The sequence below is a fragment of the Oryzias latipes genome, chromosome 24 (genome assembly GCF_002234675.1).
Source record: "Oryzias latipes chromosome 24, ASM223467v1".
In the NCBI taxonomy this organism is placed as follows: Eukaryota; Metazoa; Chordata; class Actinopteri; order Beloniformes; family Adrianichthyidae; genus Oryzias; species Oryzias latipes.
In genome coordinates, this window is record NC_019882.2 from 4128688 (window position 1) to 4142428 (window position 13741).

Below are 13741 nucleotides of genomic sequence, written 5' to 3' on the forward strand. Positions count from 1 at the left end.
CCTGTTTCATTAGGGACTCCCTTCTGTCCTCTGACTGCTGGAGCAAATTCCGGATTTTCTCCAACTCCTGCTCCAACTAGGAGGAGAAGAACATTGAGCCCAAAGAAACGTCTACAATGTTTAGAAAAAGAATCGGTTTTGAATGTTTTAAGGAAACGTGAGCTCCTCTTATGCTAAAATGGTTTGTAATCGGGGTGTAATGATTCATTTCAACAACGAAAATCACAATTACAAGTTGCGGATACAGTTCAGCCGATTTGAGGTCATTTTGAACGATCCGATTCGATCCCATTTACCGCTTTCGAATCGATCCAGGTCAACTTTAGGCAGAAATTCATAACAGCGGGCAACCTCTTTGTAAAATCTTAAGTCTTTTCTCAGCTGAATTTGCAGAGCAGCTGATTTGTTTCAAGGTTCAGTCATTTACTGATGCATAGTTATATTTTATGTTAAATATCCTACCCTATCTTTATTTGACTTAACCTTTAACCTTCTGGCATTTCAGTAAGCATCTCATTCTGCAGGGAAACCCGTTTCCTAGCTGTGCATATCACAGTAAACCTCTTTGAATGCTTAACGCCGGTCCACCCGTCATCACGTGTCCGCTGGCGTTTGGTCATGACGTCACATACAGGCAGAGTAAATCGAGTTTCATTTGACATCTTTATGTTAAGATAAATAAACCTGCCATCTACCCCATCAACACGCTAAATAAGGAATGTGGCGAGCCTTTGTTTCATCCAGACGTGACGATCCTCGCCGTGTGCTTATCCAATCCAACTGACAAAACATCCAAGCGACAATAGCCATTAAAATGTCATATTCCCAATATTAATATAACCAATTTGTTTGATTTTGAAACGATTTTATGAAGCCGTAGGTCGTTTCAAGTAACAACTTGCCTCAGACAGATGGATCTGGCTGGACTGTGTGAATAGAAATCAATGCGTCAATACATTCATGAATCGTTACACCCCTATTTTGTAATGATCCCATGTTATGTAAAACACCTGCATGAAAAAGCTAGTGGGCACTACTGCAAACAAAGTTCACCCTGGATTTTTCCCGCTCTGCTCCAAGCAGCCTGGCGGCCGTCGCCTCGTCTTCACGCGACTGTACTTTGCGTCTTCCTAAAGCCTTAAAAAGAAAAAAAGAAGTCACAAGCGGATAAACGCACAAAGGCATGATAAAAAAGAATCAAACACGGCTTTATTGAATGAATCCCACCTTACTTTCCTGAAACAAAAACTGGCATGGTGGCAGGTTTTTGGACCAGCTCATATCCCACCCAATCCCTTTGGTTTGGAGCACGCCGGGGTGATGAATTACCCGCTGCTGGCAATGCAATCTACCCAAGTGACTCATTATCTCTTTGATTCACATCACAAGGCGCTCATAGGTGGAGAGGAAATGTACCCTCTGCTCTTCTTCATTGCCTGCTCTTTAGCAGAAATAAAAGATGATTTTTCCCTTCCTGTCCTCTCGCCTTTTATTTACCCTTTCTGGTTGGGCAAACGGCTCAGCCACCCCCCCAGCAGTGTTACCTCGACTTTAAAGACCCACTTCCATCATCTTTTTTTCTATTTTCAAAGTGTTCTCAGTCATTATGCAGTTTTCTTTTTTTCTTTCTTTCTTTTTTTGCAAAATCAAAAAACATCACCTCTGAGTTCTGGGCGGGACAGTTGGCATGAAGGAACCCCGCCCCCTTTCTCCTCCCAGTTCCTGGGAACTATTACAGCCCCTCACACCACTAACCTAACATTAGCGGTGCAACAAAAATAGTGAACATTATTGGAGCTCTCCAGTTGTACAGTTCTGATCCAGATTCCAGCTCAGACGAGGAAAACAAAGGCGTTCACGGATCTGTTTGTCTGCAGTGCAGGTGGATGCATCAGAATGGAGCGGAGCAGGACGCCCGGTTTATTTTCCACACCACAAATACAATCTTTTGTGTCTGATCCTGATTTACAATGATTTGAATAAAAGGTAATACTCAGAAATGCAATTTTAAGCTTAATTTCCTTTATACATGTCCTCCACCATCAGCAAAATGCCACAAGAACATGTTAAAAGAGCAAAAATACCAATTTCATCGGGCCGGGTGTTTGGGAGGAGCCACTGAGGTTGTATCCAGCCTTAGACCTTTCAAACTTCTTTACCTTCTGTATAGAAACAAAACGCTTTTTGCCTTTTAAAATGCAGCTGCCCTGACAGATAAAATACAGACATCAGAAAAAAACGGAAATGATCAAACAGTCCAGACACTAACATCACATGGATAAAGTACTTAAAAGATAGCAAGAATGCTAAACACCAACACAGAATCTGATATGAAATTCTCAAACTTTCATGGAAAAGTTCCATTCATCAGAAATAACACAGATTATGAGACAAACATGCATTCTGTGCAGTGGGAATACTTAAAAAAGGTTTTAAACCGTCGTTATGCTCTGGTGGGAAAATCAACCCAAGTACTTTGACTAAAATGTAGCAAGTTTTTTTTTTTGGTGGGGTTGAAATTAGGAGTTCAAGTATTTGACGACGTGTCGAGGAATAAACAAGTTATAGGAATCACGGTCTAATTATGCAGAAAATTTCTCATCAAACAAATTCTTGTTGCTGCGTCTTCATCAGGTGAAGATGGAAAAGTTTCAAAGAAACAATTCAGTAATCTTCCAGAAACACAGTTATCCTTCCTGTTTAATCCTCCTGTGGAAGAAACGCATCCCGCAACATGAAAAATGGAGGATTATTAACTAATAAATGCCAACAATCTGTAAAAGCACTCAAGAGTGACCGATCAGCATTCAGCGCTGTAGCACAACGGATTTATCACAAGGAGCAAAAGCACTGCTGGGATTCTTATCCCAGCAGTATTTTCTCCATATGAAAAAATGCATATGAGGACAAATAAATGACTAGAAGCACATTAACCAGAGATGTCAATGTCTGCGTCAGACGAGAAAAGCTTCCTGAAGAGCAAAACATTGCAGTGTATAACCATTAGAAGTGATTGACGAAGTTTAACACCCAAAGAAATGGGGATTGCAGTGAAATACCATACATTCATGGCGTGCATGCTGAGGCGACGCCGAACGTCGGCTCATTTGCATATGCATAACCCGTCCGTGGCACATTAGAGATTCAAACTTCTAACTGGGTTTTGGAGCTTTTAATGCGATGCTCCTGATAAACAAAGCTGCCCACATCTCTCAGACTCAATCTACGCGATATAAAGACACCTATAGGTCCTTGCTTCAGGCTTCTGGTAGATAAAAGTACAGTGGTGGACAAAATTGTTGGTACCCCTCAGTGAAAAGAAAGAAAGTCCACAATGCTCACTGAAATGACTTGAAATGTTCAAAAGTAACAATAAATTAAAATTTATGGAAAATTAAATAATCAAAATCAGCCATTACTTTTGATTTGTTGATTAACAGAATTATTTAAAGAAAATAAACTAATGAAATAAGCCTGGACAAAAAGGATGGGACCCATAACTTCATATTTTGTTGCCCAACCTTTTGAGGCAATAACTGCAATGAAACGGTTTCTGTATTTGTCAATGAGCCTTCTGCACCTGTCCACAGGGATTTTGGCCCCCTCCTCATGAGCAAACTACTCCAGTTGTCTCAGGTTTGACGGGTGTCTTCTCCAAATGGCATGTTTCAGCTTCTTCCACAGATGTTCAATGGGATTCAGATCTGGGCTCATAGAAGGCCACTTCAGAATAGTCCAACGCTTTTATCTTAGCCATTCTTGGGGGTGTTTGGCTGTGTGTTTTGGATGGTTGTCCTGTTGGAAGACCCATGACCTGCGACTGAGACCAAGCTTTCTGACACTAGGCAGCACATTTCTATCCAGAATGCCTTGATGATCTTGAGATTTCATTTTACCTTGCACAACTTCAAGACACCCTGTGGCAGATGCAGCAAAGCAGCCCCAAAACAGAACTGAGCCTCCTCCATGTTTCACAGTAGGGACAGTGTTCTTTGGTTGGATGCTTCATTTTTGAGTCTACCAACACAGAGCTGATGTGCCTAACCAAAAAGCTCCAGTTTTGTCTCATCTGTCCAAAGGACATTTTCCCAGAAGCTTTGTGGTTTGTCAACATGCATTTTTGCAAATTCCAGTCTGACTTTTTGATGATTTCCTTTCAACAGTGGTGTCCTCCTTGGCCGTCTCCCATGAAGTCCACTCTGGCTCAAACAACGACAAATGGTGCGATCTGACACTGATGTACCATGATCTAGGAGTTCACCTTTAATGTCTTTGGAGGTTGTTCTGGGCTCTTTGGATTCAGTTCCAACTATCCGTCTCCTCAATTTGTCATCAATTTTCCTCTTCCGGCCACATCTAGGGAGGTTGGCTACTGTCCCGTGGATCTTAAACTTCTGAATAATTTTGTCCACCACTGTACAAGAGTGCGTGTTTGTGTGATGCACAGAAGCGCTGTACCTCCTGCAGCTCGTCGGCCGCGGCCACACGCTGCTCCGGCCTTCTCTCGTTCTCCACCTTCTCCTGCTCGCCGCGCAGCATTTCCCTCTCAAGCTCCTGCAGGCGGCGGTCCACGCGGCACGGCACCTGCAGATGAGAAGAACGAGGACGCCTCGGGTCACGCCAAACCTCTGTGGCACGTGGGACGGACGTCGGGAAGTGATAAATGAGACGACAGGAAATGAAGGCACGGAAGATAGGAAAAAAATCTCCTGTGTGTGAGCGGTTAGCGAAGTTTCCAACGCACAGAGTCTGTCTAATCAGGAAGCGGCACATGCAGCTGTGAAGGGCAGGTGATACCTTTATCTTGTCGTGTCCACACACAGAACCAGATAAAAAATATGAAACATGTCACCTAAAGTAGAATATCTGTCATGGAGCTGAAGGTGAAGTAAGGAGCTAAAGCTAATCCTAGGAGGAAAAGAAAGATTCACTCCAATGGATATTGCAGCCTTTTTCGGAAGATAGTAATAAAAAAAGAGGCTAAAAATCTCATTTCTGGTATTTATTTGTTCAAATTGTTGTGGATCGGGAGCAGATGTGGGTCTTTAAGGATTCCATCTGATTAACAGTTACTAAAGTCAAGCTTTCTCCATGTTTTTTCCAACATTTATGGGACAAGAAAGCACATTTGACGTGTTGGCAGTGAAATATGGAGCCACAACTCACTGAGTCTTGTCTTTGGGAGGCTGTCATGTGCTCTGAGAGGCTCTCCATTGCCCGCCGAGTGTCAATATCCGCCCTGCGAAACAAAGAAGACAAATCCGACCGTCTGTATGTGTTTACACAGCAGAGCTTTCAGAAATATGTTCATTTCAAGAGATCATCGATCCCAATGTGGATCCGTAATTTGATGCCACTAAGAAAGAAAAAAAAAAGAGAGAACGATTCGGCTTCAGATGCTGAAAAACTGCGGTGGATCAATTTGCTCTGGTCAGCAGAACAAAGGATGAGAGGTTTTTAATATCTTCAAAATGTCAACTTCTAATCCGCTCTGAGAGTTGAGATCTGCGCTTTGCAGAGACATCTCTGCAGGGTTCTGGTTACATTTCTTTAATTGCATCTTGATCACTGAGATTTAAAGCGATGACAGGCAAGCGTTAATCTGCACAACTCAAACAGAACCTAAGAGTGAACCTCTCATGAAAAGCAGCAGAGTTCTGTCCCACGCTGACCTGCACAGGCCCCCCAAAAACTCCAAATGAGCAGAATGACTTTGACGCATGTCAGTATCTGCTTCATGCGTAAAAGAAAAACAAGCTTAATACAGTTATGCTTTTTATTTGATTTAAGTAAAAAGACAACTACAATAGCTGAGTGCTGTTTTCTGTAAAATTTTAGAGAACCATTTATGTCAGGAATTCTACCTAAATAAAACACAAGAGTAAGATTGATGCAGGGCAAAACGTATCACGTCAAATACCTGTTCCTCCTGAGAATCTCTCTATCCAGGTCATCAGACAGTCTCTGATGATCCGAGCACAGGTCTCGCAGGGACTGGTGAAATGCATGAATCTATGTGAGACAGTCACAAAATCCCTCTTACAGGATGAAACACTTAAAACCAACAAATGAATTTATACTCCTCATTTATTTTAAAAAGTTGTATTTTTTCTTCCTTAAATACATTTAAAAAGCCACTGAAATTAAATTAATTTCTCTGAAATGACAAGAATTCTAGCTCGTCATCACTAAAAGGTGATGTCTTAATGATGCTGACTCAGTGTGCCCTCTTGTGGCCGTCTGTTAAAACTACACGCTGCTCCTTACATCCTCTGTGGGCACAGCAGAATCCTTAAAGCGAACGTTAGCAGACAGAGATCTCCTCCTCCTTCCTGGATGGTGTCTGTTGTCTCTCAGCGGGGATGTTGGGTAAAATCTCTGTCCTTCTAAAAAAAAAAAACAGTTTTTAGGAAATCTTGTGCATTTTGTTTTAATTCAATCCAATATTTCCTCTACCAGATTCTGAGTGAACTTCCAGATCGCTGGTTTGCAGGGTAGAAGCGGACGGACTGCGAACCCCATTGACTCTGCTCAGCCTCTTTGTCTGCCACTGACTGATGGAGTCCTCCAGGTTCTCTCTGAGCTGATGGGAGAACACGCTTTAGAAAAAACAGGCATGTAAAGCATGACGCAAAAGCAAAGCAAAACACAACTTTCTGTCTGGTCTACCGCTGCCTACTCTCCCATTCATGAGTCTGCGTGCCATGAAAGAGGTCAAGACCGATAACCCATGGATCCTACCAACACTTTGAGACGTGTCTTGGAGGTACTGGGGGCTCTCGCTCGTACCATACCCATTGCAGGTCTCATTGAGTTTTAATCGATTGCTGTACATCATGTGTTCTGTTGTCAGACCCTCCAATCATTCTCACAACTGCAAGAACAGTTCTTCAGCAGAAAATGGCCATTTCTTCCAAAAACTGGAATAGATTTTCTGTTTCATTCCTGAATGTATGCGCTCACATTGCCCCAATCTACATTTGGAGATAGTTTTTTTTTTTTGCTCGGATGTACGACAGAATATTAGGGCCACTATTTAAATACATAAATACATTTATGAGAATAAAGTGAAATATTTACAAGAATAAAGTTGTAAAATTAAATTTTAGAATAAACTCACACGATTAGGTGGAAAGGAAAAAGTCAATATTTTACAATCATGAAGTTATTATTTCATAAGTTATAAGTTGAGAATTTTGGATATTTACGTCATAAACTTCCAAATATTGTTTACTAAGAAAAATATAAAAATCAACAAAAAGAAGAACCAATATCATATTTCAGTATGAGATCCGTGGAGCAGTTACTTCAGCAATAGGTTTCACAAATAAGGAAATATAAAGTCTTTTAGCGAGTAATCTAGCCACAGGGGTTGCAAGCCAGTAACTTCTGTGCCGGTCCCAAGCCCGGATAAATAGAGAGGGTTGCGTCAGGAAGGGCATCCGGCGTAAAAAATTGCCAAAATAACCATGCGAATCATCCACAACACTTTAGACATACCGGATCGGTCGAGGCCCGGGTTAACAACGACCGCCACCGATGCTGTTAACCTACAGGGTGTCGGTGGAAATTTGACTACTGTTGGTGGAAGAAAGAGGGGAGGCAGAAGGGTCCGTGGCCAGAGAGAGAAGGGAAAAGGCAGGAACATAGGTTTGAGAATAGGGACTCTTAACGTTGGCACAATGACAGGGAAAGGCAGAGAGCTGGCAGACATGATGGAGAGAAGGAAGGTAGATGTACTGTGTGTGCAGGAGACAAGGTGGAAGGGCAGCAAGGCACGTAGTATTGGAGGAGGATACAAACTGTTCTATCATGGTGTTGATAGGAAGAGAAACGGGGTAGGAGTGATTCTGAAGGGGGAGTTTGTAAACAGTGTTCTAGAGGTGAAAAGAGTCTCAGACAGGATGATGAGCCTAAAGTTAGAAATTGAAGGGGTGATGGTGAATGTAGTCAGTGGGTATGCGCCACAGGTTGGCTGTGAGTTAGAAGTGAAGGAGAGATTCTGGAGTGAGTTGGATGAGGTCATAGAGAGTTTTCCCAGAGGAGAGAGAGTTGTTATTGGAGCAGACTTTAATGGGCATGTTGGTGAGGGCAACAGAGGTGATGAGGAGGTGATGGGCAGGTTTGGTGTGAAGGAAAGGAATCTGGAGGGACAGATGGTGGTGGACTTTGCGAAGAGGATGGAAATGGCTGTAGTCAACACTTACTTCCAGAAGAGAGAGGAACATAGAGTGACATACAGAAGTGGAGGTAGGAGTACTCAGGTGGACTACATCCTATGTAGACGAGGTCATTTGAGAGAGGTTAATGACTGCAAAGTGGTGGTAGGAGAGAGTGTAGCCAGACAGCACCGCATGGTGGTGTGTAAGATGACTCTGGAGGTCAGGAAGAAGAAGAGAGGGAAAACAGAAAAGAAGACCAAGTGGTGGAAGCTACAGAATGAAGAAACTTGTGAGGAATTTAGGCAGAAGTTGAGGCAGGTCCTGGGTGGTCAGGATGAGCTTCCAGAGGACTGGGAAACTACAGCAGAGATTATCAGGGAAACAGGTAGGAAGGTGCTAGGTGTGTCATCTGGAAAGAGGAAAGACGGTAAAGAGACTTGGTGGTGGAATGAGGAAGTACAGGAATGCGTCCAGAGGAAGAGGTTGGCTAAAAGGAAGTGGGATGTAGAAAGGACTGAGGAAGGTAGACAGGAGTACAAGGAAGCGCAGCGTAAAGTGAAGAGAGAGGTGGCAAAGGCCAAACAGAAAGCTTACGATGAGCTATATGACAGGTTAGACACAAAGGAAGGAGAGAAGGACTTGTACAGGCTAGCCAGACAGAGAGACAGAGATGGGAAGGACGTGCAACAGATAAGGGTGATTAAGGACAGAGATGGAAAGGTGCTAACAACCCAAGAGAGTGTACAGAAAAGATGGAAGGAGTATTTTGAGGAGCTGATGAACGAGGAAAATGACAGGGAAAGAAGGGAGGAAGATGTGGTTGTTGTGGAGCAGGAAGTAGCAGAGATTGGAAAGGATGAGGTTAGGAAGGCTCTGAAAAGGATGAAGAGCGGAAAGGCCGTTGGTCCTGATGACGTACCTGTGGAGGTATGGAAGTGCCTAGGAGAGACAGCAGTGGAATTTCTAACAAGGTTGTTCAATAGGATTTTAGAGAGTGAGAAGATGCCTGAGGAATGGAGGAGAAGCGTTCTGGTCCCAATCTTTAAGAACAAGGGTGACACGCAGAACTGCAGCAACTATAGAGGAATAAAGTTGATGAGCCACACAATGAAGCTGTGGGAAAGAGTAGTGGAAGCCAGGCTTAGGAAGAAGGTGGAGATTTGTGAGCAGCAGTATGGTTTCATGCCCCGTAAGAGCACCACTGATGCCATTTTTGCTTTGAGAATGTTGATGGAAAAGTACAGAGAAGGTCAGAAGGAGCTGCATTGTGTGTTCGTAGATTTAGAGAAGGCGTATGACAGGGTGCCGAGGGAGGAGCTGTGGTACTGTATGAGGTCGTCTGGAGTGGCAGAAAAGTATGTCAGAGTAGTTCAGGACATGTATGAGAGAAGTATGACGGTGGTGAGATGTGCTGTAGGTCAGACAGAGGAGTTCAAGGTGGAGGTGGGACTACACCAAGGATCAGCTTTGAGTCCTTTTTTGTTTGCTATGCTGATGGACAGGCTGACAGACGAGGTAAGACAGGAATCTCCCTGGACAATGATGTTTGCGGATGACATTGTAATTTGCAGTGAGAGTAGAGAGCAGGTGGAGGAACAGCTAGAGAGGTGGAGGTTTGCTCTGGAAAGAAGAGGTATGAAGGTCAGTCGTAGTAAGACAGAATACATGTGTCTGAACGAGAGGGATCAAGGTAGAAGCGTTAGGTTACAGGGGACTGAGGTGAAGAAGGTGCAGGAGTTTAAGTACTTGGGGTCAACAGTTCAGTGTGATGGGGATTGTGGAAAAGAGGTGAAGAGGCGAGTGCAGGCAGGTTGGAGCGGTTGGAGGAAAGTGTCAGGAGTGTTGTGTGACAGAAGAGTGCCAGCAAGACTCAAAGGAAAGGTGTACAAGACAGTGGTGAGACCAGCTCTGCTCTATGGGTTAGAGACGGTAGCAGTGAGACAGAGACAAGAGGCTGAGATGGAGGTAGCGGAGATGAAGATGTTGAGGTTCTCCTTAGGAGTGACCAGGTTAGACAGGATAAGGAACGAGTACATCAGAGGGACGGCTCATGTTGCCTGTGTTAGCGACAAAGTCAGAGAAGCCAGACTGAGATGGTTTGGACATGTTCAGAGGAGGGATAGTGGATATATTGGTAGAAGGATGTTGGAGATGGAGCTGCCTGGCAGGAGGGCAAGAGGACGGCCAAAGAGGAGATACATGGATGTCTTAACAGAGGACATGAAGTTGGCTAATGTTAGGGTAGAAGATGTCCATGATAGAGTGAGGTGGAAAAGGATGATTCGCTGTGGCGACCCCTGATGGGAAAAGCCGAAAGAGAAAGAAGAAAGTCTTTTAGCGAGTCATCACTGTCTTATTTTAAAAGAATTTGTAGAAGCTTTTTGAACCACACGGAGTAAAAGTAGTTGCAGAGGTCCAAATCCACGATGGTATATAGATACCCTAAACTGAAGCGTTATTGCCAGAAATGGGTGGATTTAATGATGCGGATGGAGGCTCACACAACCAACTTTATTTTAGAAAAAACATGGCTTTTCTCTTGTAAAATAATGACTTTATTCTCCCACTTTTTGCCCGTTTTCTAATACAATCACAACTTTACTCTCTTAGATATTTTTTTTCTTTTATGGTGGCCATAATGCTCCGTTATAAGACCAATCTCAAGACATGCTACTGTATGTTACTAGTATTTAAATTTTTTGTAATTTTGCATGTTCTGGCAGTAAAGTTACTAAAAAAAACAGGCTATTATCATATTTCTGTGTTGGAGAACAATGATCTAAAACTGCAAAAACAAATATAATTGAAAGCTGATTGTAAGTCATTTAACCTCTTGAGTTTACGGACGGACTGAGCACTACCGTACTTTGGTTTGGTTTTTTTGCCCGTTTTCTTGGAATAACGACATCTACTATCATGTTTTAACAAGCAAACGCTGTGCTGTGATATAACGAGATAAAAAGGAATTGACTTTTTTTTTCCAGCAAAACAAAGCAGTTTGTCAGAGATAATGTCAAAACCAGGAGAACGGATCAATTTATAACTGATTACTTTTAATCGTGTTCTAACTCAGGCAGAGATTGTGTTGAGGTCGTTTGAGGAGAGGGTGGGGCTGGCTGCAGCTGCGCAGGCGGCTGCAGGTCAGTGATCCTGTGGTCGTTTCATGAGTGACCAGATGAGGGGACCGGGACGTCTCCATGGTTACAGAATGATGCATCAGGGGTGTCACTCGGGACTTGGTCTAGTTGTTCTTGTGATAACATGATAGCAGATCAGTTTCTGTATGAATTTAAAAAGAAATCATTTATGTGTTTTTTTTGCTAAATAATGTAATTTTAGATCAGTTTGCAGCATATTTGAATCAATAGGCATCGATCGAAGGGTTACGTTTGTGCATTTTGAAGACGCTTGAACTTGTGTCAACAATCTTTTAATAGGAGTAAAATCATGCATATGTATTTAGGCTGAAATACAATCACTTTAAACCTGTTTTACAAACTGGAGTCTCACCAGCGCCATGGCCTCAGCCTGGTCATCCGTGTGCTCCCGGTACTGACCCAGCATCCGGTCCACTTTGGTCAAGTTTCGGCTGGTGTCCTGTCAAACGATGATCTCCGTGATCGTAAATCACAACAGACATGGCTGAGCCCATCTGACAGTAGGTAAGGCTGCTCCCTGCCTGCAAATGTTTCCATCACGACGCAAACACAAACGTACCTGCAGGGTGTTCGCCAGGCTGCTGATCTTCTGGCTGATCATGTCTGCAGCCCGGACATCGCTCCCAGTCCCGCTCCCGCTGCTCCTCTCCCGGTCCCGGCCGCTTCTGCGCCCTCGCGACCGGAGTCCTCTGCTCCTGCCGAATGACTCCGACTCGCTCGACGTTTCCATAGTTTCCAGGGCCGATCAAACTCCGCGACCAGGACTCATACAAACGCCAACCGTTAACTTCTACAGCGTTTGTGAATGTCAACTTTTGTGTATGGGATTATTGTGTGTGGCGTTCCGTGGATACATCGTACATTTGTCATATTCACGTTTAACCGCCAGCGAAAGACTCTAAACTACAAAGCAAAACCGCATTCATCCCAATAAATCCCAGCCCGGAGCATTGTTTTGATGATAAATCCTTCCTGCAACAAGTGCCAGCAAAGACGTTAGCTAGCTAGCTAGTAGAAAGTTGGCCAAATAAATTACGCTTGCGATAAAACTCCAAGTTTTAAAAATGTATAAAATAAATCACGACGTCAACAATTTAAATATAACACAGAAAAACGCTGCAATTTTGCTAGAGAAAGAAATTAATGAGTACATCCCTGCCCATCCTTCAGTTTTAGCAACTTAAACCAGCCGCGTCTGTGCAAGAAAACGTTAGACCGTAACAGCCGTAAAGGATGCTGGGAAGTGTAGGCTACTCTGGGCTTGGACACCGACGGAATGTGTGAGATTTAACTACATTGTCCAGATAGAAGCTTTAGCGCCAAGACTGCCGCTAACAGAAACTGAAAAAAAGGAGGAAGAAAAAAATGTTATTTCATAATACATTTTAGTCATGTATAATGATTATTGTGGTGCTTTTTAATTCATTATCACTGTTACAAAATAAAACAAAATCAGTTGAACATTTTTTATTTAATATGTATAACATAGAACATTTATGTTATATAAATATTTTATCAAAGTCCAAATAAGCTACATATGTGTACAATTTTCGTAAAATAAGATTTTTCTTCTTATTCTTTTTTCAAATTTACTTATTTTTTATTTAAAGTAAATAAAAAAACAATAAAACTGTATTGGTCCTACAAAAGGAACTGGAATTGTGGTCATAGTTCTATAAAAGAAGCAGACTATTATATAAAAAAATCAACAACAATAAATAACTAAATAAAGTGTGCAGTTGCTATGACATGATTAAATTAAAAGGTTAGTGATATATTTGCATTTTTTCCCCAAAATAAAAACATTCTATGCAGTTGTATAAATTACTCAGACGTTTAATAAATTAATAAATTTAAGCATATACTTGCTCAGAAGGTGCTTGGCGTGTATGACTTGGTAATTTAAGCAATTTAAAGTGATTTTAATCATTTTAAAGTTACTTAAGTTGTCAATAAATATTAATTTATTATATCTAATGAAAAATTGTACCTAACTTTAATTGTCTTTGAGCAATAATTTCAATTGGTTTCCTTATTTATTCCATTTATGAATGTTTTCCTTTCTTTTATGTGGATATCAAGGCTTTCAATGGTAATTCGGAAACCAAAGTCTGCATTCATTATGTTTGAGGCTAATTTATACTCTTAAAGATAATTTATACTTTTAAAGATCTAAAATAACTGGTAGAAGTGATGTGGGTCTAAAATAATCCATCTTCCGGCTGGATATACTGAGGGCCAGCACTTTTATTTTTTTTATCATAACTAACGAACTGTCAGTTAACTTCTGTCCACATAACATTGTTAGAATAAGAATATTCCCAGATTATTTGGGGAAAAGTGCCGTAACAATTTGTTGTGAAAATACGCTTTAACACAATCAAGAGGAACATCTAAATCCGCTCCAGCAAGGAGGAGGGG

At 42.1% G+C, this 13741-nt stretch overlaps 1 protein-coding gene across 4 annotated transcripts in view; it reads right to left on the reverse strand.

Moving 5' to 3' along the window:
- cep128 (centrosomal protein 128) overlaps positions 1 to 12553 on the reverse strand; it is a 38008-nt gene extending 25455 nt beyond the window's left edge. Inside the window, exons 1-9 of one of the 4 annotated variants that reach the window (XM_011491480.3) lie at positions 11880 to 12553; positions 11673 to 11759; positions 6457 to 6583; positions 6268 to 6383; positions 5921 to 6012; positions 5167 to 5239; positions 4459 to 4584; positions 1054 to 1137; positions 2 to 76 (exon numbers count right to left, since the gene is read on the reverse strand). In XM_011491480.3, the coding sequence (XP_011489782.3) occupies positions 2 to 76; positions 1054 to 1137; positions 4459 to 4584; positions 5167 to 5239; positions 5921 to 6012; positions 6268 to 6383; positions 6457 to 6583; positions 11673 to 11759; positions 11880 to 12050 (951 nt within the window). In that variant the 5' untranslated portion in view covers positions 12051 to 12553. Of the gene's footprint in view, position 1; positions 77 to 1053; positions 1138 to 4458; positions 4585 to 5166; positions 5240 to 5920; positions 6013 to 6267; positions 6387 to 6456; positions 6584 to 11672; positions 11760 to 11879 lie in introns of all 4 variants that reach the window. The other 3 variants (XM_011491481.3, XM_020714502.2, XM_004083536.4) reach the window with 3 other exon arrangements.
- Between the last annotated feature and the right edge of the window lie 1188 nt (positions 12554 to 13741).